The sequence below is a fragment of the Notamacropus eugenii genome, chromosome 5 (assembly GCF_028372415.1).
Source record: "Notamacropus eugenii isolate mMacEug1 chromosome 5, mMacEug1.pri_v2, whole genome shotgun sequence".
Classification (NCBI taxonomy): Eukaryota; Metazoa; Chordata; class Mammalia; order Diprotodontia; family Macropodidae; genus Notamacropus; species Notamacropus eugenii.
This window is the reverse complement of record NC_092876.1, coordinates 405,194,948-405,219,349: the sequence shown is the minus strand read 5'-3', so window position 1 is coordinate 405,219,349 and position 24,402 is coordinate 405,194,948. Positions and strand designations below refer to the sequence as shown.

The 24,402-nt window shown below is 39.0% G+C and overlaps 1 protein-coding gene across 1 annotated transcript in view; it reads left to right on the top strand.

Annotated features, from left to right (window-relative positions):
- The window catches only part of VWA3B (von Willebrand factor A domain containing 3B), a 214,758-nt gene that overhangs the window by 54,623 nt on the left and 135,733 nt on the right, over nt 1-24,402 (top strand). The window contains exon 9 of the mRNA XM_072614594.1: nt 16,756-16,881. Coding sequence (XP_072470695.1) covers nt 16,756-16,881 — 126 coding nt within the window. The remainder of the gene's footprint in view (nt 1-16,755; nt 16,882-24,402) is intronic.

The window sequence follows — 24,402 nt, the reverse complement described above, 5'->3', positions numbered from 1 at the left end:
GACTTAGCATTTCTGTTCCTCTCCCGAGGTAAGGAAACATCACATGGTTTGGTCTGGGAAGAGACTAAAGGGGAAGTCCCAAAAAGGAAGGAGAGAGAACAAACTTGAATGAATGGAGGTGGCAGGGTTTCCCTACATCTAAAAGAGATATTACAAATATATTTTCTATTGAGTAGGTAATGGCTATGTTTATAGCCCATACATCATGACTTCAGGTTTTGTACCTTTGATCTTCTGAATCTTTTAAGCCTTTATAGTATTGTTTGGGGTGATATGTGAGTTGACATAAGAGTAATCATACCAGGAATGGTGTGGATGTGGTGGGAAATCTGAAGATGGTGCAGAGAATAATGAATAGCATGAATGATAGGATAAGAGGCAGCTAGATGGTTCTTTAGGAAGAGAGGAGGGAGGAAGGAAGGAAATAAAGAAGGGAGAAAGAAAGGAAGGAAAGAAAGGGAGAAAGGAAGGAAGGAAGGGAGAAAGGAAAGAAGGGAGGAAGGAAGGAAGGAAGGGAGGGAGGGAGGGAGGAAGTATTTATTAAGTACTTATTATGTGCCAGGCACTGGACTGAGTACTTGACAAATGTTATCCGGATTTGGGAAGATGTAAATTTGAATCCTGCCTCAGACAGTTATTATCTGTGTGACCCTGGACAAGTAAATTAACTTCTCTCAGCCCCAGTTTTCTTCAGTGTAAAATGGGAATAATAGTGGTACCGACCTCACAGGGATGTTTTGAGGGTCAAATGAGATAAGAGATGTAAGTCATTTTTTTAAGCCTTCAGCTTCTATGTAAACATTACCAGTTAGCATACTGGAGAAAGCAATATTTTTCTCCGTTTTCAGCATCATTGGTCTAGAAGAGTTTAAAAAGCTGTTATGTGCCTCTAATACTGTTTCATTGTCTCATAGTGTCTAAGAGCATTATAGTTGCTATAGTAGAGTCAATGGAAGCTGTAAAAACTACATTTTGTCAGAGTTTAGGATAACGAGTGGGTTCAGCCTAGGTTTTTTTAAGTAGGAAGCAGAAAAAAGTCATTCAGTTTTGCCCAGCTTAAGGTAGGCCTAGAATCCTACCTTTTAAGTGAAAAGCTTGATAATCTTCAGTACTAGGATGCTCAGGTATTGATTATTTAAAAGCCAGTTACTCATCCTACTATGTACTTCTGATTCAGGGACCAGATAGTGACAGTTCTAGAATTTATAAAATAGCAATGGTCTCCACAGCCTCTTTCCTCTTCTCCTTGGGATCCAGCTAAATTCATTAGCTGGAAAGTGCAAGTATGTTTCATGGTTTACAAGGCTGAGTGACTTTAATTATTGTGAAAGGCCCTGTTATTACTCATGTCTCTTAGCACTGTTGTAGAAAAGTCTAGAACTTAGCTAACAAACGTTTCTTAAGAGCCTCTAATGTGTGGAACACAGTGTTGAATAGAAGGATAGAGAAAGATAAGATTTTTGTTTGGTTTTTTTTATACATTAACTCTCTATTTGGGGAAACCAAACAGTAGGAGACTGGATAATACAAAGAACCCAATAAGTTACCAGCAAAAGGCCAGCATAGGGCTCAATTAATAATAATGTAAGAATACCTCCTTAGGGCAGCTAGGTGGTGCAGTGGATAGAGCACCAGTGCAGGAGTCAGGAGGACCTGAGTTCAAATCTCACCTCAGACACTTGACACTCACTAGCTGTTGCCTCATCCTGGTTCATCTCCAGTCATCCTGATGAATATCTGGTCACTGGATTCAGATGGCTCTGGAGGAGAAAGTGAGGCTGGTGACCTGCACAGCCCTCCCTCACTCAAAACAAAGTCAAGTGCAAGTCATGTCATAATTTCTCTGATGGCAAGGAAGGAGAAACACACACAAGAATATCTCCTGTTCATATGCTACTTTAAGGTTTATTTTACATATCTGATTTGATCCTCTCAATATCCCTGTGAGGTACCTGCTATTATTCTCTGAGGAGGAAATTGAGACTCAAAGGGCTAAGTGATTTGCCCTGGGCCACACAGCAGGGAAGTATCAGAAAGGTTTTAAGCTTAGGTATCTGTTGCTTTACCTAGATGTCTGACTGATGAAATACCTGAGGGCTCACCACAAATTCTCCCTTCTGTTATTACCATTGGATCATGACATCAAGAAGGTGATGCTATGACATGCAAGTGAATTGGATTTAAGTGAGGGAGGGCTGGGCAAAGGCTCCAGCTTTACTTTCTCCACTGAAGTCATCGGAGTTCAGTGACCAGATAGATATCAGGAAGCCTGGAGATGGCCCTGGATAGAGAGGGAAACTCTGACCTTTTTTCAGCTAAGGTCTTTCCCTGTCTCAGGAATCACATATTCAGTGACTAAGGCTAGGTAAGAAATGAGACAGAGAATGGCCTCTTTACCTAGTCAAAAAAAAAAAAAATCAATCTGGGAAGTGAAGACCCTCAGAGTTCCTGGCCATAACAAAAACAATTCCTATTTACATTTACTCTGAGCCAATCAGGGCCCAAACAAGGACCAAGTGGGGCTTGGCCTGCCCTTATCTCTGCCAGATTGGGAAAACCTGCTAGTAGAGGGTTTCTCAAGAAGTGCTGGGTGTGCCTTGGCATAGTTGTCATTCCTTTCCTCAGGGTGAGCTAAAATAGGTGGCTGGAGGCTGGAGATGAAGGGTCAGACAACTCAAGGAGTGAGCAAAGAGCCTTGGAGTCCAGAGATAAAGTCTAAAGATGATGTTGGGAAAAGAAGGGAAGGGATGCATTTTCTAAAATTCATGCCAATTGCCTGTGGGTAGAGATTGGTTATGAAGCCAACCCAGTCACTCAACTTCTAAATCAACTGCAGTTGCATAACTTCTACTGTTGCAGCTGATTTGTTCCTTTCCAAGGAAATGACCATCTCTAATGACCTAGGGAAACGAATTCAGTGATGAGAATGGAGTTAGGAGGCATCCTAGGTTTGAACTGTTCTTTGTAGGAAGGACAAAGGGGTGGGGGTGGCAGAAGGGTATTCACTCTAAGTGGAGAGGCAAGCATAAGGATGATGTAAAGAGGAGAATGAGAAAGTTGACCATTAGGAAAAAGAAGAGATCAACTTGACCCAAGCTAATCAAGAGGTCTGAGTCAGAGGGGATGGTACAATGGAAAGAGAACTATATGCTTGGAGTCTGCAGACATAAGCTTCAGGTATTTATTGACCTTATGTCCTTGGGCAAGTTACTTTACCTTTTTGAGCTCACTCCTAAAAGGATGGAGACTGGACTAGATAAGCTCTGAGGCCCCTTTCAATTTATGATTCTAGGATACTTGAAATAAAAGTAGGGGCCATTTTTGGATGGAGTGTTGTTGATCGTTTGCTGAGATACTTGAATATAATATTAGAGGTGGTAGCTAGCCAATATAAGTTCTTGGGCTGCAGAGTGACCTTATAAAAATAGGTGGATCAGGCTATTTCAACAACAATGTATAGGAAAAACTGGAGCCAGAAATGAATTCTAGAGGTCCAAATCTTAATGGAGGAGGAGGTATCTTTTTAGTTTCAGTTACTGAGAGTTTCATTTTCTAATCTTGTCTCCAGGACTTTTTTTTTTTTTTGGAAGGGGAGGAATATCCCACTAAGACTGCATCAAATCCAGCTAAAACTAATCCAAGGATTAAAGGTCATGCCTGATTACTACAGAATATGGAAAGAGTACTTCAGGCACTCAAAGTTGGAAGTGGTTTCTGGAAATGTTGAGGATGCCAGGATCTGGCAGCAAATATTACACTTTATAGGAGATGATGCATAGTTTCTTCAGTTCTTGCATTTGAAATAACCTTTGAGACATGGCCCAAGTGAAATATACATGTATCATTACTTTAATAAAACTCTCGATTCTCCAAATGACAAGATGAATTTGCTTGAGATTCATGGATAATTTATTTCAATAGCTTAGGACCAAGTACAATTTCACATTTGTGCCTTGTACCTTCACCTTGGGGATTTGAAACTATCCTAGGGCAGGAAATGTTAAATTTCAATTTGGCAACCAAGTATTTTAACATATAATTTAACATGAGGCATTGGGAGTGTTTTATTGAAATAAGAACTGCTGATTTAATCACTTCCATCCTTTTACACTTGCAATATACCCACCTTTTCACCTCATCCAAATGATCATTTTAAGTTCTCAGGACATTTTAATGTCCCGTAACTTATTGTGCTGTTTGGTCTTCTTGAAAAGGAAGTCGTGCTATCATTTCAAAATATTGACTATTCACATAAATTTGCAATTATTGAAGTTGCTTATTTTATATTCTTGCTAATTCAGGATAAACTTATCTTTCATAGTACTATTTCATTAATTCAAAATAATTTTTCATTCTCATTTAACGAACATTACAGAAAAAGGACACATCAGACACTAAGTTCTATTTATGTCACTCTAAATTATCTTCCTATGTTAATTGATGCCTGTATGTTTGTGTTTTAATCAGCATATACATGATTTTTCATGTGTTATACATGCCCATATTACTTATCACCCTCCTATATATAAACGGATTTTAACTTTGTAGTATTCTATTGTATCTCACATTCTGAGCAATCCTTTTCATAATTCTTTGCTAAATCATTATCTTCCCTCTGTCCAGTAAGGGTGGGCATCTCTCAAGGCTCTGACCTCAACACATTCCTCCTTCAGGAATGGGGAACCTGTGGCCTCAAGACCACATGTGGCCCTTTAGGTCCTCAAGTACAGCCCCAATCAGTCAAATGGCTGCACCTGAGGACCTTGAGGGCCCAGGTTCCCTCCCCTTGTCTTTCTTCCCTGACAATCTTTTTGACTCCCATGAGTTCAGTTGCTTTTATGCAGATGACTCAGATCTATATCTCCAGCTTTAATCTTTCCTCTAAATTCCAATCCTGAGTTACCAAAGCAAACCTCCTGGGCTTTTTTACGAGACTGTCTTATAGGCATGCCAAACTGAAAATGTCCAAAATGAAACTCAGATTTCTCCCCAAACCCAACCCTATTTCAAATGTCCCCATTTCTTATGAAACATTAGCACCCTTCTTAAGGAATCATCTTTGATTCTTTTTCTTTTTTGATGGGGGAGGTCAGGCAATTGGGCTTAAGTGACTTGCACAAAGTCACACAGCTCGTAAGTGTCAAGTGTCTGGGGCCAGATTTCAACTCAGGTCCTCCAGCCTCCAGGGCTAGTGCTATATTCACTATTCCACCTAGGGGCCCCTACTTTTTTTTCTAAATCCTCATATCCAGTCAATTACCAAACCTTGTTGCTTCTATCTCCACAATGTCTTTCATCAGTCCCTTTCTCTCCCTTCACATAGCCTTTATTCTAGTTCATATTCTCATCATCTTTAAGCTGGACTGTTTCAATAGTCCTCAAATTATTCTTCCTCCTGTCTCAAATTTATACTTCACATAGCTAAAGCTGGAAGGGAAATCAAAGATCATTTATCCAGCCTTTTTCTGGACCACAGTTAACCATCTCACTGTCTTCTCAAAAATCGTCATTGATGCTCCATTGTTTCTGGTGAAAAAAAAATGAACTGCAGTACTCAGTCTGGCTGTCACCTACCTTTCCAGGCTTATTTCATATTGCTCCCGTTACTTCAACTTCTCCATATATGACATTACAGCTCCTGCCTCTATTTCTTTGTCTAATGACTCCCATTTCTAATCTACATTCCCTCTACCTTGTAGAATCTCTAGTTTCCTTCAAAGCATACCTCAGTTTGTTGTTGTATAGTCATTTTCAATCGTGTCTGACTCTTTGTGACCCAATTTGGGGTTTTCCTGGCAAAGATATTAGAGTGCTTTGCCATTTCTTTTTCCAGCTTATTTTACAGATGAAGAAACTGAAACAAACAGGGTTAAGTGATTTGCCCAGGCTCACAAAGGTACTAAGTATCTGAGGCCAAATTTGAACTCAGATCTTCCTGACTTCAGGTCTAGGACTCTATCCACTGAGCCACCTAACTGACCAACACTTCAGGTGCCACTTCTTAGTTGAAACCTCTCTTACTCCCTTCCCCCCATCAGCATTTTCTTACTATATCATCCAGGCAATATTCACAACACTGAGGATGTCTATGAATATGCTAGCGTAATTCTGAATTGCAAAGTATAACAGCTTCTCCATATAGAAGTCAGAAGAAAAACATTTATTCAGACACCAGAAAGCCAAATCCCAACACCAGAAAGGCAAATTTGTCATAGTAAGCAAGAAGTCAATACACATTATCACTGCAGGGGACAAAGCCATTCCCAAGCCTTCCCCCCACTGCTAGGACCTTCCCACAAACAAACACTCACAAGCCCAGCTGTGCCTGCTTGCCGCTGTCCTTACCAACTCTGACTAGCCTGACCAACTTCCTCTCAGCTCTGCTCCACCCTTCCTGTTCCACTCATTCAGCAAGCTCCTCCCACCACATGTGACTTAGGCTTCCACGTAATTTAAGCAGGTCACATGGGTCTATTAATGAATGGGAAAGATCTTCCCATTTAAATTGCCATTACATTTACCTTTGCTTTTATTATTTTTTATATACTTATCTATGTACATGTCATATTATTCTAGTATAGAGATTCTTAAAATTTTTGCGTCCTTTTGGCAGACTGGTAAAACCTACGCCCACCTTTCCAGACTAATATACTTAAATGTATAAGATAATAAATATAGGATTATAAGAGAAACCAATTACATCGAAATACAGTTAGCAAAATGTTTAAAAGAAAAAGTCCACAGACCCCAAATTAAGAGCCTCTTCTCTACTAGGATGTAAATTCATTGAGGACAGAGGCGGTTTTATTTTTGTCTTATGTCTCCAGTACTTTACGCATAGATTCATAAAACTATTGTTTGAAGGAATTCAGAGACCATCTAGCCTGCCTCTTCATTTTATAGATGAAGAAATTGAGGAGGGTAAATGACTTATTCAAGACCATATAGATAATAAATGTCAAAAGCAAGATTGGAACCCGGGTTTTCTAGACTCCAGAGTTGGGACACTTTTCCCCGTACCATGTTGCCTCCTTTGTACATTTGTTGTTCAGTTGTGTTCAACTCTTCGTGACCTCATTTGTGGTTTTCTTGGCAGAGTTAATGTAGTTGTTTGCTATTTCCTTCTCCAGCTCATTTTACGGATGAGGAAATTGAGGTAAACAGGGTTAAGTAATTTGCCCAGGGTCATACAACTAAGTATCTGAGGCAAGATTTGGACTCATGAAGGTGGACCTTCCTGAATACAGGCCTGACAGTCTAACCACTGTGCCACCTAGCTGGCTCTCCTTATGTGTAGTAGATGCTTAAAAAATGCTTATGGGGTTGAATTTTTAATATATAGGTTGCTTAGCCATAGCTTGTAGGGTAGAAATAATACTGAATTTAGAAACAGAAGGCTAGTTCTACCACTTACTATATGGGTGACTTTGGGCAAGTCATTTAACCTCTGAACATCGATTTTTTTTTCATCTTTTTCATCTGAAATGAGACAGTAAGGTTAGATAACATTTCATTTCCAAATCTATTATCCTATGATACCTTATTGTTGGGCATTTGGATTATTTCTATTGTTTTACAATTATGGATAGTGCTATATAATAATATAAAATAATAAAATAAAATGACATAAAAATGGACAAATCAATTTATAAACATCCTTTCCCCACTCTAATTCATCACTCATTCAGCCATCAAAGTGATTTTCCTAAAACATAGGGCTGGTCATGTCATCCTTTCTCCCCACTTCCCGTATTCCCCCAAAATATAACAAAACCAACCCTCTAATGTCTGACTTCCTATTTCATCTTCCAGGATCAAATACATCTTCCTCTGTTTTACATTTAAATTTGTCACAACCTAGTCTCTTCCTACCTTTCTCAAAATCAAATGAGATAATATTTATAAAGCACTTATCTGTACCATTTATCTGGCACATAGTAGGGGCTGTATAAATGTTTATTCCCTTCCCTCCTTTTTATTCTTTCTAGTCTTATATGTTTCTCCTCTCCACAGGCTTTGTAAACGAGCCTTATTAGCCCGCTTACTATTCTACATATGTGACATTCCATCTTCAGTCTTCTGTGTCTTTGGCCTTGGCCATCTTCCCTGCCTGAAATGCCATCCCTTCTTATCCACTTGGAATCCCTGGGTTCCATCAAGATTCAACTCAAACTCCAGCTTATGCACTAAGTCTTTTCTAACCCCAGGTCCCTCCCCAAATCTTGTAATTATGTTTGCATATATGTATATATATGTATATATATATACACATATATATAAATATATAAAATTATACATATATATGCACATATACACATATACATATATACATATGTATGTATGTACATGGCAGCTAAACACCTGAGTAGAGAGAGTATTGGTCTTGGGATCAGGAAAACCTGAGTGAAAATCTTGCCTCAGACACTTTTAAGCTATGTTACCCTGGGAAACAAGTTACAGAATCTTTCTTAACCTCATTTTTCCTGGCTGTGAGATGGGGTTGATAATTCCTATCTTAGAGGGTTGAGGTTCAGATGGAATATTATACATTAAATATATTGCAAATCTTAAAGAGTTATACAAATGTTAACTTTTATTATTGTATCCTTTGTTAGAATATAAACTCTTTGAGGACAGGGACTGTTTTGCTGATTATTTATAGCCCTAGTTTTCAACAAGGGCAGCTAGGTGACCCAGAGGATAAAAGGTCTGACCTGGAGTCAGGAAGAGCTGAGTTTAAATCTGACTTTGGACTCTTACTAGCTGTGTGACCCTGGGAAAGTCACTTAAACCTGTTTGGCTCAGTTTCCTTATCTGTAAAATGAGCTGGAGAAGGAAATGGCAAATCACTCCAGTATTTTTGCCAAGAAAACCCCAAATGGGGACAGAGAAAGTCAGACAAAACTGAAAAATGACTTCACAACAACAAAATTTTCAGCATAGTTCCTCATACATAATAAGCACTTAGTAAATGCTTGTTGATTTATTGATTGGTGAACTGATATCTTTACACAAATGATTTTCTTTTTTTCTCTTCATTTTATATAATTGATTTTTAGGACTCATGGCAGATAATAAAAATTCTATGTGTTCTTCCTCCCCCCATTGGATTAGTTCTAAGGTTCTTACCAGTTTCTCACCCAAGATTTCTAAAGAGGGGGAAAATGACAAATACATATGCCATCTAGTATACCTGAAAGGGTGAGAAGAAGATGAAAGGATTGCTGAATGGTTCCTGTATCTCTAGATCCCCCTCTCCTCTCTGCTATATTTGAGATATCTCAAGGGCAACAGCCCCTAACAGCTGCCATCCTTCCCCGCCCCTGCCATTGGAATGATCCTGTTTCAGATCCTTGAGGGGAATATTGCTTAGTCGGGACCTGAGATTCAAAAAGGAAATAATTTATTGCTTCAGAGCATGTCAGTGTTAATGACTGGAAAAGATTCAAGGGTATATTCAAATGCCATCCCCTTGAATCTTCTCCTGCTATGGAAAGCATCAAACATTAAAGAGAAGAGTGACCAGCTATATTCGTAGGACTGTCCCAAGGCCAAATTAAGAGGTGGACAGATTATCTTTGATGTTCAAGATGTTAAAATTATACAAGACTCCTTGCAAGATACAACAACAGAGAAAGCTTCTAAATCCTCTAAATATTAATGTAATACCCCTTTCAGTTTGCTCCCTCAGCTTATACTTGTAGCTTGGGTCTCTATTGTGCAGTTGCTATTCTTAGGTTCTAAGGTTTATTAGCTGTGACTACTCATACTATCATCACCACCACCACCATCATCACCACCATCATCACCACCATCATCACCACCATCGCCACCATCACCATCATCACCACCACCACCATCATCATCACCATCACCATCACCATCACCACCATCACCACCATCACCACCATCACCATCATCACCACCATCACCATCATCACTACCATCACCATCACCACCATCGCCACCATCACCATCACCATCATCACCATCATCACCACCATCACTATCATCATCATCATCATCACTCCTGAGCCCCCACTAGGGTCCTTCTTATTAACAATCAGCTTATAGATGCAAAATTAGCTCTTAGCATAGGCATTTACCTATATGGCATAGTAAGGGCAGTAGCTACATGATATTCCCCGCATTATCACAGTGTACTTTCCTGCAAATACATGGAAACATCCTTGGAAAGAGTGGGCACATACTTATAGTACAATGGCAGTGGGACAAAAATGACTGTGAATACAATCTTATTTGCAAAGAACATTATGCATGAGAGTGATAGAAATAACATTCTAGAGAGCAGTTTAGAGTATTAATTAATGAATAAATTGTCAATTCCATTTGGCTCAGACACTCCATTGTTGCTGTTTTTCAGTTGTTGCAGTCATGTTGTGACCCTGTTTAGGGTTTTCTTGGCAAAGATGCTGGAATTGTTTGCCATTTCCTTTTCCAGCTCATTTAAAAAAAATAGATGAGGACCTGAGGCAGACAGGGTTAAGTGACTTGCCCAGGTTCACATGGTTAGTAAGTATCTGAAGCCAGATTGGATTCAGGAAGATGAGTCTGACTCCAGGCTGGACACCAAATCCATTGCACCACCTAGGTGCCCAGAGATTCCATTACTAGGCATATGCCTCAGGGTGGTTAAAGATGAGAGGGGAAGAAAGTCCTATTTACATGAAAATATTTAGTCAGCTTTTTATGATATGAAAGTACTTGAAAGCAAAGTAGGTGTGCATCCATTGGTAAATGGCAACATGAATTGTGGTCTATGGCTAATGGAATATGACTTGATTGTAAGAAATGACAAATAAGAAAATTCAGAGAGAAGCATAGGAAAACTATGAATTGCTACAGAGTGAAGTAAGCAGAACAAGGAAAACAATATGTAGAATGATTAAAACATTCCAGATGGAAAAAACAACAATAAAAACATGAAGCTGAATATTGTATAGTTATAATGACTGAACTTAGTCACAGACTTGAGATAAGAAAATGTACTTTGCCTCCTGCTTTGAAGAGGTGGGAGACTCTGGACAGGTGTGGAATATGGTGGATAATGACAACACTGAGTTGATGGTTGGTTTTGCTGAACTGATCGTTTCCCTCTTTTTCATGCTTTGTTACAAGCCATGTGTCATTGGATAGATGGAGGAGGAGAAAAAGGGAAACTCCTGGGTGATGAAATGCTCTCTATCAACATAAGTTGCCACCTTCTCTGAAGCTGAAAGTCTTAGAGTTACCTAACATTGTCATTAGGAACATTTTTGATTGCTGACTGATAGTTTTTTTTCCTTGCTGTGTATGCTGGGTGGGAGAAGGGAAGCCAAAAGATTTTCCCAGTGGCACTTGCACAACTCTTACTGTGTGTGGGTGTCCATGTCAGTGTGAGGTTATAACTGACCTGATGCCTAGGTCAATAGGAGGTAGGTTGGGAACTTGCAGATTGGAGGGAAGGTGTGAAAAAAAGAAATGTTGGGCAGTAATGAATACAGGTATGGAGATATGTTCCATGATTGGCTGTCTTGGGGAGGGCAGGATGACACCATTTTAACTGTCTGCGTGGTTGGTCAAATACGTTTAGGAAACATCTCCAAAGACATTTGTAAAAATTTTAAACTTAAAAAAATAAGCCTGTAAGTACTTCGGTATGAGATCTGGTCGAACTAGATCATTCTAAGTGCATTTGTACCTGAAAACTAGTAGGAGTTCAAAAAACCAGACAAGAAATAGAACAGAGTTGTTATTTTTATGGTGTTTTATTCTCATTGGCAACTGTAGTGAAACCAGCTTGTTTGGACTCTCCCACTTCAATATTTGATGTACTATGTGAGGAAGTATTGATGAACTGAAGAAGTCAGGAAAGGTAACTTGACCTGGCCAGTATACTCTATGTTGTCTGTACATAGTTGTTTGCATTAGAATGGGGGGTACTTTGAGGGCAGAGTCTTTCTTTGTAGTCCCAGTACTTCTTAACATGGTTCTTGGCACATAGTATTTAATAAATTCTTGTTGACTGATTTTGAGGTATTCATAGATTGAAAAGAGTATGAGCAGTATTTTGACAAAAAAAAAAAAAGTGGTGACCTAGAAAACATTAGCAACTATTGGCCCAATAGTTTTTTATTTTATAATATTTATTATTTGTACTATAAGAACAACATTTACATTGAATGAAACCAACAGTTGAACCAAATATGGGGTACATTTACAAATTAAACCATTTAATTCAAATCATCTATAGCTTAATCAAGAAAAAAATCCAAATAATATTTTGTCATGTTTTATGAAATTGAAATCAAGTTAATAAATGAAGAGATAAAAAGTTAGTTTTGTGTTTTCTTCTATAACCATTTGGGGTAGGTGGCACAGTGGGGAAAGCACCAGCCCTGGAGTCAAGAATATTCATCTTCCTGATTTCAAATCCTGCCTCAGACACTTACTAGCTGGGTAACCTTGGGCAAGTCGCTTCACCCTGTTTGCCTCAGTTTCCTTATCTGTAAAATGAGCTGGAGAAAGAAATGGCAGTATCTTTGCCAAGAAAACCCCAAATGGGGTTTTGAAGATTTTGGCATGGCTAAAAACAACTCAATAACAACCATTTGCGTAGTTATAAAGCTTTTTTTCTCTTTCTCTCTTTACCTTTCTTTGTTTCTTTCTCCTTCCCTCCCTCCCTTCCTCCCTCCCTCCTTCCTTCCCCCATAATCAATGTATATACAGTCCCAGGTCTTCTAACATAGCTTTGTAACACTTCATATGTCTTTCCATAATTCATTTTATTATTTATTTTGCTTGGTTTTTTTTGTGCATGCCTGCTTTCTACATCTTTATAAAATCTTTATGAGGGTGGCTTAGGCATGTATCAAGTATATTCTGAATAAAAACATGAGAGAGAAACAGGCAGACTTTCCCAGACAATATTTTTCAGAAGTTCTAAGGCCTTTCAAACGCTGTAGCAACACTGAGAGAGCCAAGAGATAATCTTACACATACCTGATGAATGGCTGAGAGCTGGAGAGAGAGCTTGTCACTACTGCCCTCAGGGATTTATAATTCATTTCTTCTGATGGTTTTCTTTTCATATTTACTTATGGCTTCCTCCTACTTAAGCTGTTACTCAGTGGATCCATGAGAGAAAGCAAATCTCAGAGCATTCGAAACTTTTTTTTTAAAGAGTAGACTGCTATTTAACACCAGGGCATTTTAGCAGCCAAATGTAAACCAGCCTCATAGTCACTGCAATGGGAAAGAGCTGTGGGTTTAAGGATTACATTTGGCAGGAAAGTGCTTATATTTTTAGTGTTTCTGTATAGAGCTGGATTCATGCAAGATTTCATTCCCCAAGCTATTGATAGCTGCAAAGCCTTGGTGGACAGGTTTTGTGTCTGAGGCTTGTCACTTCCTTCTTTCTGAGTTGAAGCTATTAATATTCTTTCTTCTAATTTGACTAACCTTTAAGTGGGAGAAACTTTATTTTCCCTTTACTTTTGCTTCTCTCTCTCGCTCTCTCTCTCGCTCTCTCTCTCGCTCTCTCTCTCGCTCTCTCTCTCGCTCTCTCTCCCCCTCTCCCTTTCCCCTTTCTCTCTTTCTCATTGTCTCTGTCTCTCTCACTACAAGTAAAAACATTTTCTTCTATTTTGCCCAGCAGTACCTTAGTGGTTGATATTTTTTTACATTTGCGTCATTAGTATGGCTCCCTAAAATACAGGGTTTTAACTTTAGCCGGGATTGTGGAATATTTTGTGGTGGACCAGAACTACACCAAGGAAACCTGAGAGCAGGTCATATTACTAGGAAAATTATGTCTATGACCAGAAATTGGATAGCTACATGTCATCTGGGGATCAGTCAAGTTTCTTCTTAGCTAAATCCCTTAGTGTTCTTGTAAAAAATTGAGAATGATTGTTGTGTGTAGCACTGAAGCAAACCATTTTTTTAGGCTAAGCAATGGGCAACAGAGGCTTGGGGAAAATGGTTTGTAGACTAGGACCAGGGGGGTGAAAGAAATCTCTAGGAAGAATGGGCAGTTACTTGTCAAGAGGGAGACAAAATTTGTAGGTTTGCTCTTATAAAGAGAAACAGCTTTTGTATAACAAAAGCAATTACCTCTAAAATTAAACATGAAACAGATTGGCAACATTTTTGGAAATTAATATGCCAACTGAAGGGATAATATCCTGAAGCTACAGTGAGATAATGTATAAGAATAATAATTCACATTCCCCAATGGAACAGTGGACAATTGATAGGAAAAGCCAAGTTATGAAAGAGGAAATAATAACCAAATTAAAATGCTTATATTCTCTAATAATCAGAGCAATATGAGCTTGGACAGACTTATGATACTGCCTTTCATCCACTAGAATGGGAAGAATACAAAGAACTTATAAAATCCATTGTTAGTGGAGAAACAGGTGTTACACTGCTTTGTTAATAGAACTTCTGATTGGTACAATCATTTTGGAGAATGGCATAGAAATACATTTATTGGATCATAAAACTGATCATACCTTTTGAAGCAGTTATTCTTTTGTGAATATTCTAAGTCCTCCCCATCATAAAATGGGAAAAAGGGGCTGCCTGTACCAAAATATTCATAGCTGTTCTATTCATAGTAGCAAAAATGGAATCAACTTGCAATCCAATAACTGAAGAACAGCTGGATAAATTATATATAGTATGCTAATGTACTGGAGGAAAGACTCACCTTCCTGAGTTAAAATAAAGTTTCAGACACTTCCTAGCTATGTGACCTTGGGTAAGTCATTTCACCTTGTTTGCCTCAGTTTCCCCATCTATAAAATTGACTGAGAAGGAAATAGCAAACCATTCCAGTATCTTTGCCAAGAAACCCCTAAATGGAGTCACAAAAAGTCATTCACAGCTGAAAAGACTGAACAACAAAATGTGCTAGAATTTTATGGTGCCATGAAAATGATAAATGAGAAACGATACGCTAGAGTGGATAGAGAACTTAGTACTGGAGTCAGGAAGATCTAGGTTCAGATCTCACATAAGTCTCTTAACATGAAAACACAGAACTGGCAAAAACAAACAAAAGATAATTGGAAAAAGATAAGGAACCATGGACAGACTGATAGGGACTCTTTCATTGGTATAGAGAGCTAATACAGGCTGGCACCTTCTCAACATCATCTTCTTATAGAATTTTTTAGAGACATGCCCAGGATCATAGAGCCAGGATATGTCAGAGGGAAGTCTACCTCTAGATTTTTCTGGCTTGGAGGAAACCACTTTACTGTCCACTATGCCTTATTGCCTCTTATAACTCAAGTCAAGTCAAGTCAACAAGAATCTACTAAGATTAGTAGAGTGAGATCAGTGCACCAGAACTATACACACACTGATTGCCATTATATTAAGGAAAGAAAGAAAAGACTCAGGGGGAATATGATGCTTGTCTTCAAGTATTTAAAAGGATGTCATATAGAAGAGTAATAAGATTTGCTTGGTTTAATCCAAGAGGATGGACCCAGGAGTAAAGGGTGAGAGTTGCAAAGACACAAATTTAGGCTTGATATTGTAAAAACTTCCTAAGGTTTAGAGGTAGGAAGTAGAACAGATAGCTCTTTGGAAGATGGTGGGTTCTTTCTCCTTATTGGAGATCTTCAAACAGAACTTCATGACCACTTTCCAACTATATTATAGTAGACTTTTCTTTCAGGTATGGATTAGTCTAGGAGACCCTGATGTCTTTTCCAATGCTAAAATTCTGTGTTTCTGTGAAAAAAGGAAAAAGAAAGGAAGGAAAATAGGCTCAAAGGTGATAGAACTTCTAGAAGACCTGGAGAGAAATAAAGAACAAATACGTAGAATGGGAGATTTGGAGAGAGAAGGGTCCTTTATAGGTCACTGATTCCAACCACTTCAGTTTGTAGGTGAGAAAACTAAGGCATAGAAGAATTAAAACAAGTTCACACCACTATAGCACGTTAGAGACAAGATTTGAACTCAGACCTTCCTGACTCCTTATGGCAACCTCCTGCCACCTGGTGTAAAACCTAGGTTTAGGGGTAAGATTTTGCTCCTTGTTTTGTCTATTTATTTGGTCACCTTTGTGGATAGTTATGAATTTCATAATAAAAATAATTAAATTAGAAGTGTTAAGCTGGTCTTGTAGTTCACAATTGTGGAAATATAGCTAAATAAAATAATAAAGAAATCCAGATAAATCACAAAACCATTCCATCTCCCTTGCATCATCAGCTCCCACAGCCATGGCCCCAGTTTCTGGTATTTTTCAGATTCAATCTTTTGATCCACATCAATATTTCCATCAGAGAATGATTATTTTTCCATTCTTAATGGTCATTGTTTCTTTAAGGTGGAATTCAAGGGGTTTGAGCTTTTCCATAGGGATGAAATTTATCGTAAAGGTGATTAGGGAAATTAGGCCTGAACATGAAGAATGTACCAGAACCTTGCAGGAGTTGATCTATTCCATACATTAAAAGATCTCTGTTCTACCAATACTATTAATAAAAGTACTATTAACTCAGGTCCTTCAAGTTCTAGTGCAGGGGTGGGGAAACTTGGCCTGGAAGCCACATGTGGCCCTCTAGGTCCTCAAGTGCGACCCTTTGACTTAATCAAACTTCACAGAACACGTCTCCTTAATAAAAGGATTTGTTCTTAAAACTTAAACTCAGTCAAAATTAGCTCTTTGGGGTATTTTCTTCATATTGCCTCAGCTGACTGCTCAGTTCTGTGTATCCCCCATCTTAGGAGCCGGAGTCAGAGAGGATGTATATCTGATCTGGAGAGAGCTGGAGGAAGCCCGAAATACATTGGCACAGATCCGGAAGGTTGTTGATGACTCCATGGAACCTGAAGGTTCAGGAGCCACCTGTGGTAGGTGGTGTTTATGGCTACTCTCCAATCTGAAACCAACAAACTGACCAACAAAATATCACCCTATTTACATTCCCAAATTTTACAAGACTGGGGGAAATTAGTCAAGTTGCTTGTGAGTGTAACTGCTTAAATGACATTTCTTCTATTCCAGTAAAGAAAGTGCACATCTTTCACATGTATAATTGATGTCAAATTGCTTGCCTTCTCAAGGACGGGGGAAGAGGGGCGGGAGGGAGGGAGAGAATTTGGAACTCAAAATTTTTTAAAATGTTAAAAAATTTCTTTATATGTAATTGGGAAATGTTTAATGAAATAAATAAAATATTTGAAAATTAAGACAGAACAAAGAAAAACAAGCCCATCAGCCCTAAACATGGGTTTCATCATTTCAGAGTACTCTGTGTGGAGGTGGGGGCTGGGGAGGGGGGTTGTCTTCCCAGGTTTATAGGAGTGTTTGTGCTTGTACACAGGAGCCAGCCTGTGTGGGACTCCAATGGTTGGTTTAGAGTATTTTTTATGGGCTCTAGTATTCAGTGACATGATATAAAAAGAATGTTTGGGAAATATTCACTTCCATGTAGAGCCAGCCCTACAAGAAATGTGAAATTTGCAGTGCACTCCTACCTGTTCCTTTAAGACTTCTGGGTGTAGCAAGGAGCCCTCACGCAGAGTTCTGGGTACCTCTGTTTTCTCTCTGCTCTCGGGATCCCAATCTGTTCTCCAGAAAGGATCTGATTGGTTGATTCAGACTAGGTTTTAAATGACCTGATATCATTCTTTCCATGGATATAGGCATCCATATGGGCATTTTCATGCCATTCATGCCTTAAATCATAGTAGTGCACCTCATAATTTTGTGATCTTCAGACAGGTTTGGGGAAGACATGGAGAAGTAGAAGGAGACCTGAGTTTGCATCCCAGCTTTGCTACTTTAAACAAGTCTTTTTGCCTCTCTCAAACTGGCTTCAGTTACCCCATCTGTAACATAAAGGAGTTATATTAGTTGCCCTCTATCTCTTTTAATTAGAAATTTATCTAGGCAACTGGGTGGCATAGATAGAGTGTTGCACTTGGACTCAGGAAGACCTAGAAGATCAAATCTCAGCTTGGAGTCTTGCTAGCTCTATGAAGATGAGCAAGTCACTTAATTGTGGGGTTTGTTTGCCTCAGTTTCCTCATCTGTAAAATGGGGACAATAATAGTACCTACCTCACAGGGCATTGTTGTGAGGATCAACTGAGATAATACGTGTAAAGAGTTCTGCAAACCCTAAAACATTACATGAATGCTCACTATTATTCTTCTGTAAGACAGTGACAGAGAGCCTGGCTTATAGGAAGCGCTTGATGAATGCTTTTTGCCTTGGTGCTTCATAAACAGAAGGGACTGAGCTCAAGGATCTATGAGATCTTTTCCCACTCTGACATCCTATGATTCATTATAATTTCTGGGCATCAGTGAGTGGGAGAATTTGTTATTAACGTGGTTCTTGTTTTGTCAGAGCAATTTCTTATCTTCTATTTTTTTAAAAAAGCATGTGCCTAAATGCTTCAGTGTATCTACAGAGATAAAGAATTCTTAAGAGCCCTATGCTTGCCAGTTCTACCATACCCAAAGAAATCTCCAGGAAAGAAGTCAAAACTCCTTTTAGGTGGCATAGTGGATAGAGGGCGGTGCTTAGAGTTAGAAAGACCTGAGTTCAAATTCAGCCTCAGATATTGGACAGTTATGTGACTTTGGGCAAGTCACTTTAAGTTCTTTTTACCTTAGTTTCCTTATCTCTAAAATGGGGATTAATGGCGAGGATCAAATAAGATGATAGTGGTAAAGAGCTTAGTACCGAGCCTGGAACATGGTAAGCACTCTATACATGGTAGCTGTTATTATCATCTATGTTCACCTTTCCACCTGTGGGGACATGGATCAAAGAACAAATCCTTTTATTAAGGGAATTTGTTCTGTGAAGTTTGGATTCATTCAAAGGGCTGCACTTGAGGACCTAGAAGCCCTTGGGGCTGAAGGTTCCCCCTCCAGGACCTAATCCATCTTGCCATCATGTGAGGCAATTCTTTTTTCTGTTTTTTCTTTGAAGGGCTCAGGTAAACAGTACCATTTCATAGGACTGCAGGTTTAGGATCTTTCTAGAAGGGAGGAGACAATTAAAGATGGAAAGGTGAGAACTTCTCTCCCAAATGAATGGGGTAAAGAGGGCACTGGGCTATTGACTTTTGAAAAAGAAAAATTGTTAATAGTCCAAGTGTCTCCCAGCCCTTCCTACCTGAGCCCAGGTGACTTCAGTTTCAGATGTGAACTGTGACTGGATGAGAAAGAGAGCAGGGCACGCTCATGTACAGAGTGACTCACAGTTCCGGAAACTTCTTTGATGCCATTTATTATTGAATGGAGCTGCCTCTCTCAGTTTTAAAGACCTGAATCCTGGTTCTTTTTCTTAATGATATCAGCAGCACCTAAAAGGCATGAAATAGAATTGCTTATCCAGTTAATCCACCTTTTTCCTCTCCCTGGCGAACCTAATGTAGTTATCTTACTTTTTTTCTTTATCTTAGAAAATGAAAAAATGACCACATGAATAAATTAGTCATAGACTAGAAGACAGCTCGTGCTGTTTTTATGAGTGAAGTCAATTTTGCTGTTAAGGCTCTCTTGAATTTAAGGAAGGGGTATGCCCCTTTGAGTTCTTTCCCCCCTCTTTGATTAGAGCAGAGGAGATTCAGGGCATAGGCCAGTGTTTCCATATTTCAGGTCTGCCAGTGTATGATGAGTATGGGGAAGGGGGGGATGGGAGAGAAGGGAGAGGGAGGAGAGAACCTCATTATAACTGAGGTGGAGGGTTACTTTAGGCCAAGAATTTTTATATGAGGTTATTGGTCCTGGAACCAATCTCCAAGTTCATTTGGCCTGAGGTTTGAAGGTGGAGAAAATTAAGAACATCTTATTGGAGTGGAAATAAGATGATGGAGAAAAGGTGGTTCTTCCCAGAAATAGTCTGCCACCCAGGAGAGGAAGGAGAGACTCAGGATTATCCTGGAGATCTGTTGACTATAGGAATTATATTATTTGTATTGTCTTAAACCTATGACATTATTAGGTTGACACAGGGTGCTCAAGAGACTTGCCTTCTTTGTCTAGAAATAGTGTTTAGCTAAACAAGTGTGTGCATGTATATAGCATCGTCTCTCCCCTTCTCTCCTCCCTACTTCCCCTCTCCCTTCTCTTCCATTCATCCCCCTTTTCCCTACCCATCACATACTGGCAGATCTGAAATATGAACACACTGGCCTGTGCCCTGAATCTCTCCTCCTCCACTAATGGCTTCCCTACTCTACACACACACACACACACACACGCACACGCACACACAAAGACATACACACGCACACACAAAGACATACACACGCACACACACGCACACACACGCACACACGCTTTGCTAAACAACATAAAAACTAAGCTACATGTATACTGCTTTTCTTAAACTAAAAACTCTTTCCAGATCAATCATGTATACTGGTGTTAGTACCAAAGGAGATATATACACATACTGTATAAAAATATCTGTGCATATATAAAAGCTAAACTATATATTTATATGCATACATGTTTATTTTTATATATGTACACACATTACATATATGCGTGCATATATATGTATACATATATGCATACAATATATATGAGTATATATACTTACATACGGTATGATGCATACACGTTTGTATATATATGCACACACATACACAATATATATGCATATATGTACATACATATTTTATAGATAGTATGATGCATACATATTTATATGTGTGTACACACCCATACACATGTTTTACATATGCACACACATATATCCGTGTTTATATTTGCATAATACGTAATATATATTTTTAGACACACACATATTTATATCTGCACATATGTGTATATACATACCTATATATCTCCATCATTCTTGGTTACAGTTTTAGAGATTGTCAAGATAATCAGACTGGATGAGACTAGTTCTGAAAGCTGTTTATTCCTGTTATGAGCATCACCCACAAGGAAAACCTTCTGTGGGAAACCTCTCCCTTTTACTCTTGCTGCTCGCCTGGAGGGATCATGAACATAAATTCTAATACATTAACATATGCTGCCTTTGGATGGTCCCCTAAACCATCAGCCTTTGCCAGCTGTGCTTAAGCTACGTGGAGAATAGGGGTCAGAGAGGGGAGCACTTAAGTTCCCTCCCCTTCTTTGTCTCCCACCTTCCCTAATAAGCAAGGCCTATAAGGTTGGGGTTAGTTCCAGTCAGAAATATTTCTTCAGGGGAAAAGCTCTGGCAGAGGGCCCATGCTTACTTCCAATCCACTTCACGTAAGGGTATCTCAAGGCCAAAGGTGAGGGTCTTTCACTCATTCAGGGGAGGCATTATTTGAACCATAGCCAGTTTTTGCCCACATTTATCTGCTTACCACTGATTTAACCCTTTGGTGACACTTTTAACAAATGTACCAGGACTTTTGCTTCTAAATCAACTAAAATCGCCAGTATTGAGGGGTTCTGAGGCTTACCTGAGCTTGGAGAAATGATCCAGTTCTCCCCTTTCCTGTCCATTTACTGAGGGAGCTTTTGCTAACAAGAGACCCATTACAATGTCCTCAAAGTGGCCACCTTGGGAGGTTTTACCCTCATTTTAATGGTGTTGCCTTTTCTCAAAACTATTTTTTTTGGTGGCACACCCTTGTTAGAGATGCTTAAAGAACCAGTTTGTGAGCCAGATAAATAATTATGTCATTTTGTAGTCATGCCATATTCTTCACAGAATCCCAGAATTTGAGAATTAAGAGGGATTTCTCAGTCATCTGGTCCAACTCATACACACAAAAAATTCTTGTTTATAACATACCTGCTTGAAGACCTCCAAGGAGAGAGAAAAAACAGCTTGGGAGGCAGGTCCTCAAGTTTTTCAGAAGGTTTTCTTACCATCAATACTAAAATGACCTCTTTGCAATTTCCTCCCATTTTTAATTGTAACCCCGGAACTTTATATATGTCATCTCATCTGCTCTTCATGACAAACTCCTGAGGTAGGTAAGGCCAATATTATTTTTTTTAAACTAAAAACTCTCCCCAGCTCAATCACATATGTTACAGTTAGTACAAAAGATTTTGATACCTTCTCAAGGAACTAAGATTTTCCAGTATTAGAATGATGTACTGTGGGCTCTAAAGAAAAACTGCAGTCTTTTTTTTTTTTTTTAAATAATGGTATATATCCTCCTCATAGTTTGAGGAGACAACTCTTCTTTTGAAAGCAAGTTATTTTTTTTAAAATTTACTTTAAAAAAACTCACGAATCTAACAATGGTTGTAGCATGGTAAGAATAGTTAGCATTTACATAGCACTTCAACGTTGGCAGAGCACTTTACATATGTTACTTCATTTGCTCCTTCCAGTGGGACTTGGTGAGGTAGATACTATTATTAGCCAGGGGCCCCTGGGTGGCAGAGTACAGACCGTTGGCTTCTTACTAGCTGGGTGACCCTGGGCAGCTCATCTCAACTGTGTCAGCCCGTTTTCTCATCTAAAAAGTGGAGATAATAATAGCACATGCCCCAACTGGGTTGTTATGAGACTCAGTTGGAAGGTAACGTATGTCAAATGCTTTGCAGACTACAAAGTGCTGTATAAATGCTAGGTGTTCTCTCACAAATGAGGAAACTAAGTTTGAAAGAAGTTGACTAGCTCAGTTCATACAGCTGGTCAGTATCAGGGACAGCATTTGAATTCAGATCTTTCTGACTGCAGGTCCTGGACACTATTTACTACACAATGTAGTTGTCTGATATAATTATTTCAGATCTATTAGAAGACACCTATGGGTCTATCCACGTAACACTAGGATTATAATGGTATGGTTGGTCAGGCTACTGCTGTCTTATCTAGGGGTGTGCTGGAGTTAGCTTTATCCAGCTCTCAAGAGTTGGTTGTTAAATTTTTAGTGAGAACATCTTCACCTCACAAATCAAAATGCTATAAATCATGGCTTGATTTACAGCTTTTTGTTGACTGTCTAGAGTTAAGAAAGTGTTGGAAAAAATGTCAGTAATTCAGATTAAACTTAGAAGTGTATAGTGTGCACATGCCCCAGCCCCCACCCTGGAGAGCTGGCTGTTAAACATTTACCAGCATTCCCTTCAGCCTACTCAGATATGAGGAGAAAGTACTGACACAGAAAACTGAGTTCTCATAGTGAACTTGCAGCAATATCTGAATTTTTTCGTTAATCACTTCTTTATTTATTAGTATCAATGGGAAAAAATGTATTGTGCACAGTATTTTTCCACCAGTGACAATGTGTTGAATCAGCTATGCGAGGAGACATTTGTTTCCTACAAACGGAACAGCGTTTTATTACAGTGCTGACTTAGAGTCTGAAAGAGGAGAGACTTGATTTATAGAATTCTTGAATCTATTTACTTCTCTAGGATGCCTGCCAATCAAGTAAAGTAGGAAATGTAATATTTCAATGGGCTACGCATACAAAATGGCATCTATGCAATGGTCCAAATGTTTGTTAAGCACCTACTATGTGCAAAGGACCGCCCTAGATCCTGGGCTAAAACAATGAAATATGATACAGTCTCTGCCCTCTCCCCTACCCCCCTGTTAGTTTATAATCTAAGAGTTGTTGCTTCTTGGGAGGGGAAGGATTAAGGTTGAGGCATGTGTTTTCCATGGTATTGGGAGCTCCTGGTGTGAAAAACTCCCTGTATTGTTATAGATCAGAAACTTCTTCTCTAATTCATAGTTGTTTTGAGGTCCTGCTTGGCCTTGGTCATACAACTAGGCCACAGATATAGTAATTAGATTGATTGGAATCGATGAAATAGATGGAAAAAGAGAAAGTTTAGAGAGAAAAGAAGGACAGAGTTTTGGTTGATGCACATACTTTGAGGATGATCCAGCAGAGAGACTGACAAGGCTTGGTCAGAGAGGTAGAATGAGAACCAAGGACCAAGTGAGGAGAGTACATCCAGGAGGAGAGTATGGTAAACAGTGCCCAAAAGCTGTACGGAGGTCAAGTTTGATGAAAACTGAGAAAAGAGTGTCCGATGTGGCAGTTGAGGTGACTGGTAACCTTGAAGTGAACAGTTTCTCCTAAGTGGTAGAGTTGCAAGCAGAATGGCAAGCTTTTTGGAGCTGAGAAAGTAGAGGTTGTAAATGACTTTTAAGAGCTGACTTTTAGATGACTTTTAAGAGTTCGATTATACAAGAAAGAAGTATAGTATCATAGCTTGATGGATTGCTAAAGTGAAATAAAGATCTTGTAAGGATATAGGGAGACCTGCTCATGTTTGTGGCAACTGAGAAAGGAAACAGTAGATCATAAGAGGGTAAAAGATGATTAAAAAAAGAGTGGGAATGATAAAGTCATTTCTTTAGGTTGAGGATGAAATCAAGACACACGAGAGGGGTTAATAACTTTAAGACGAAAAGTCACCTTTTCTTCCAAG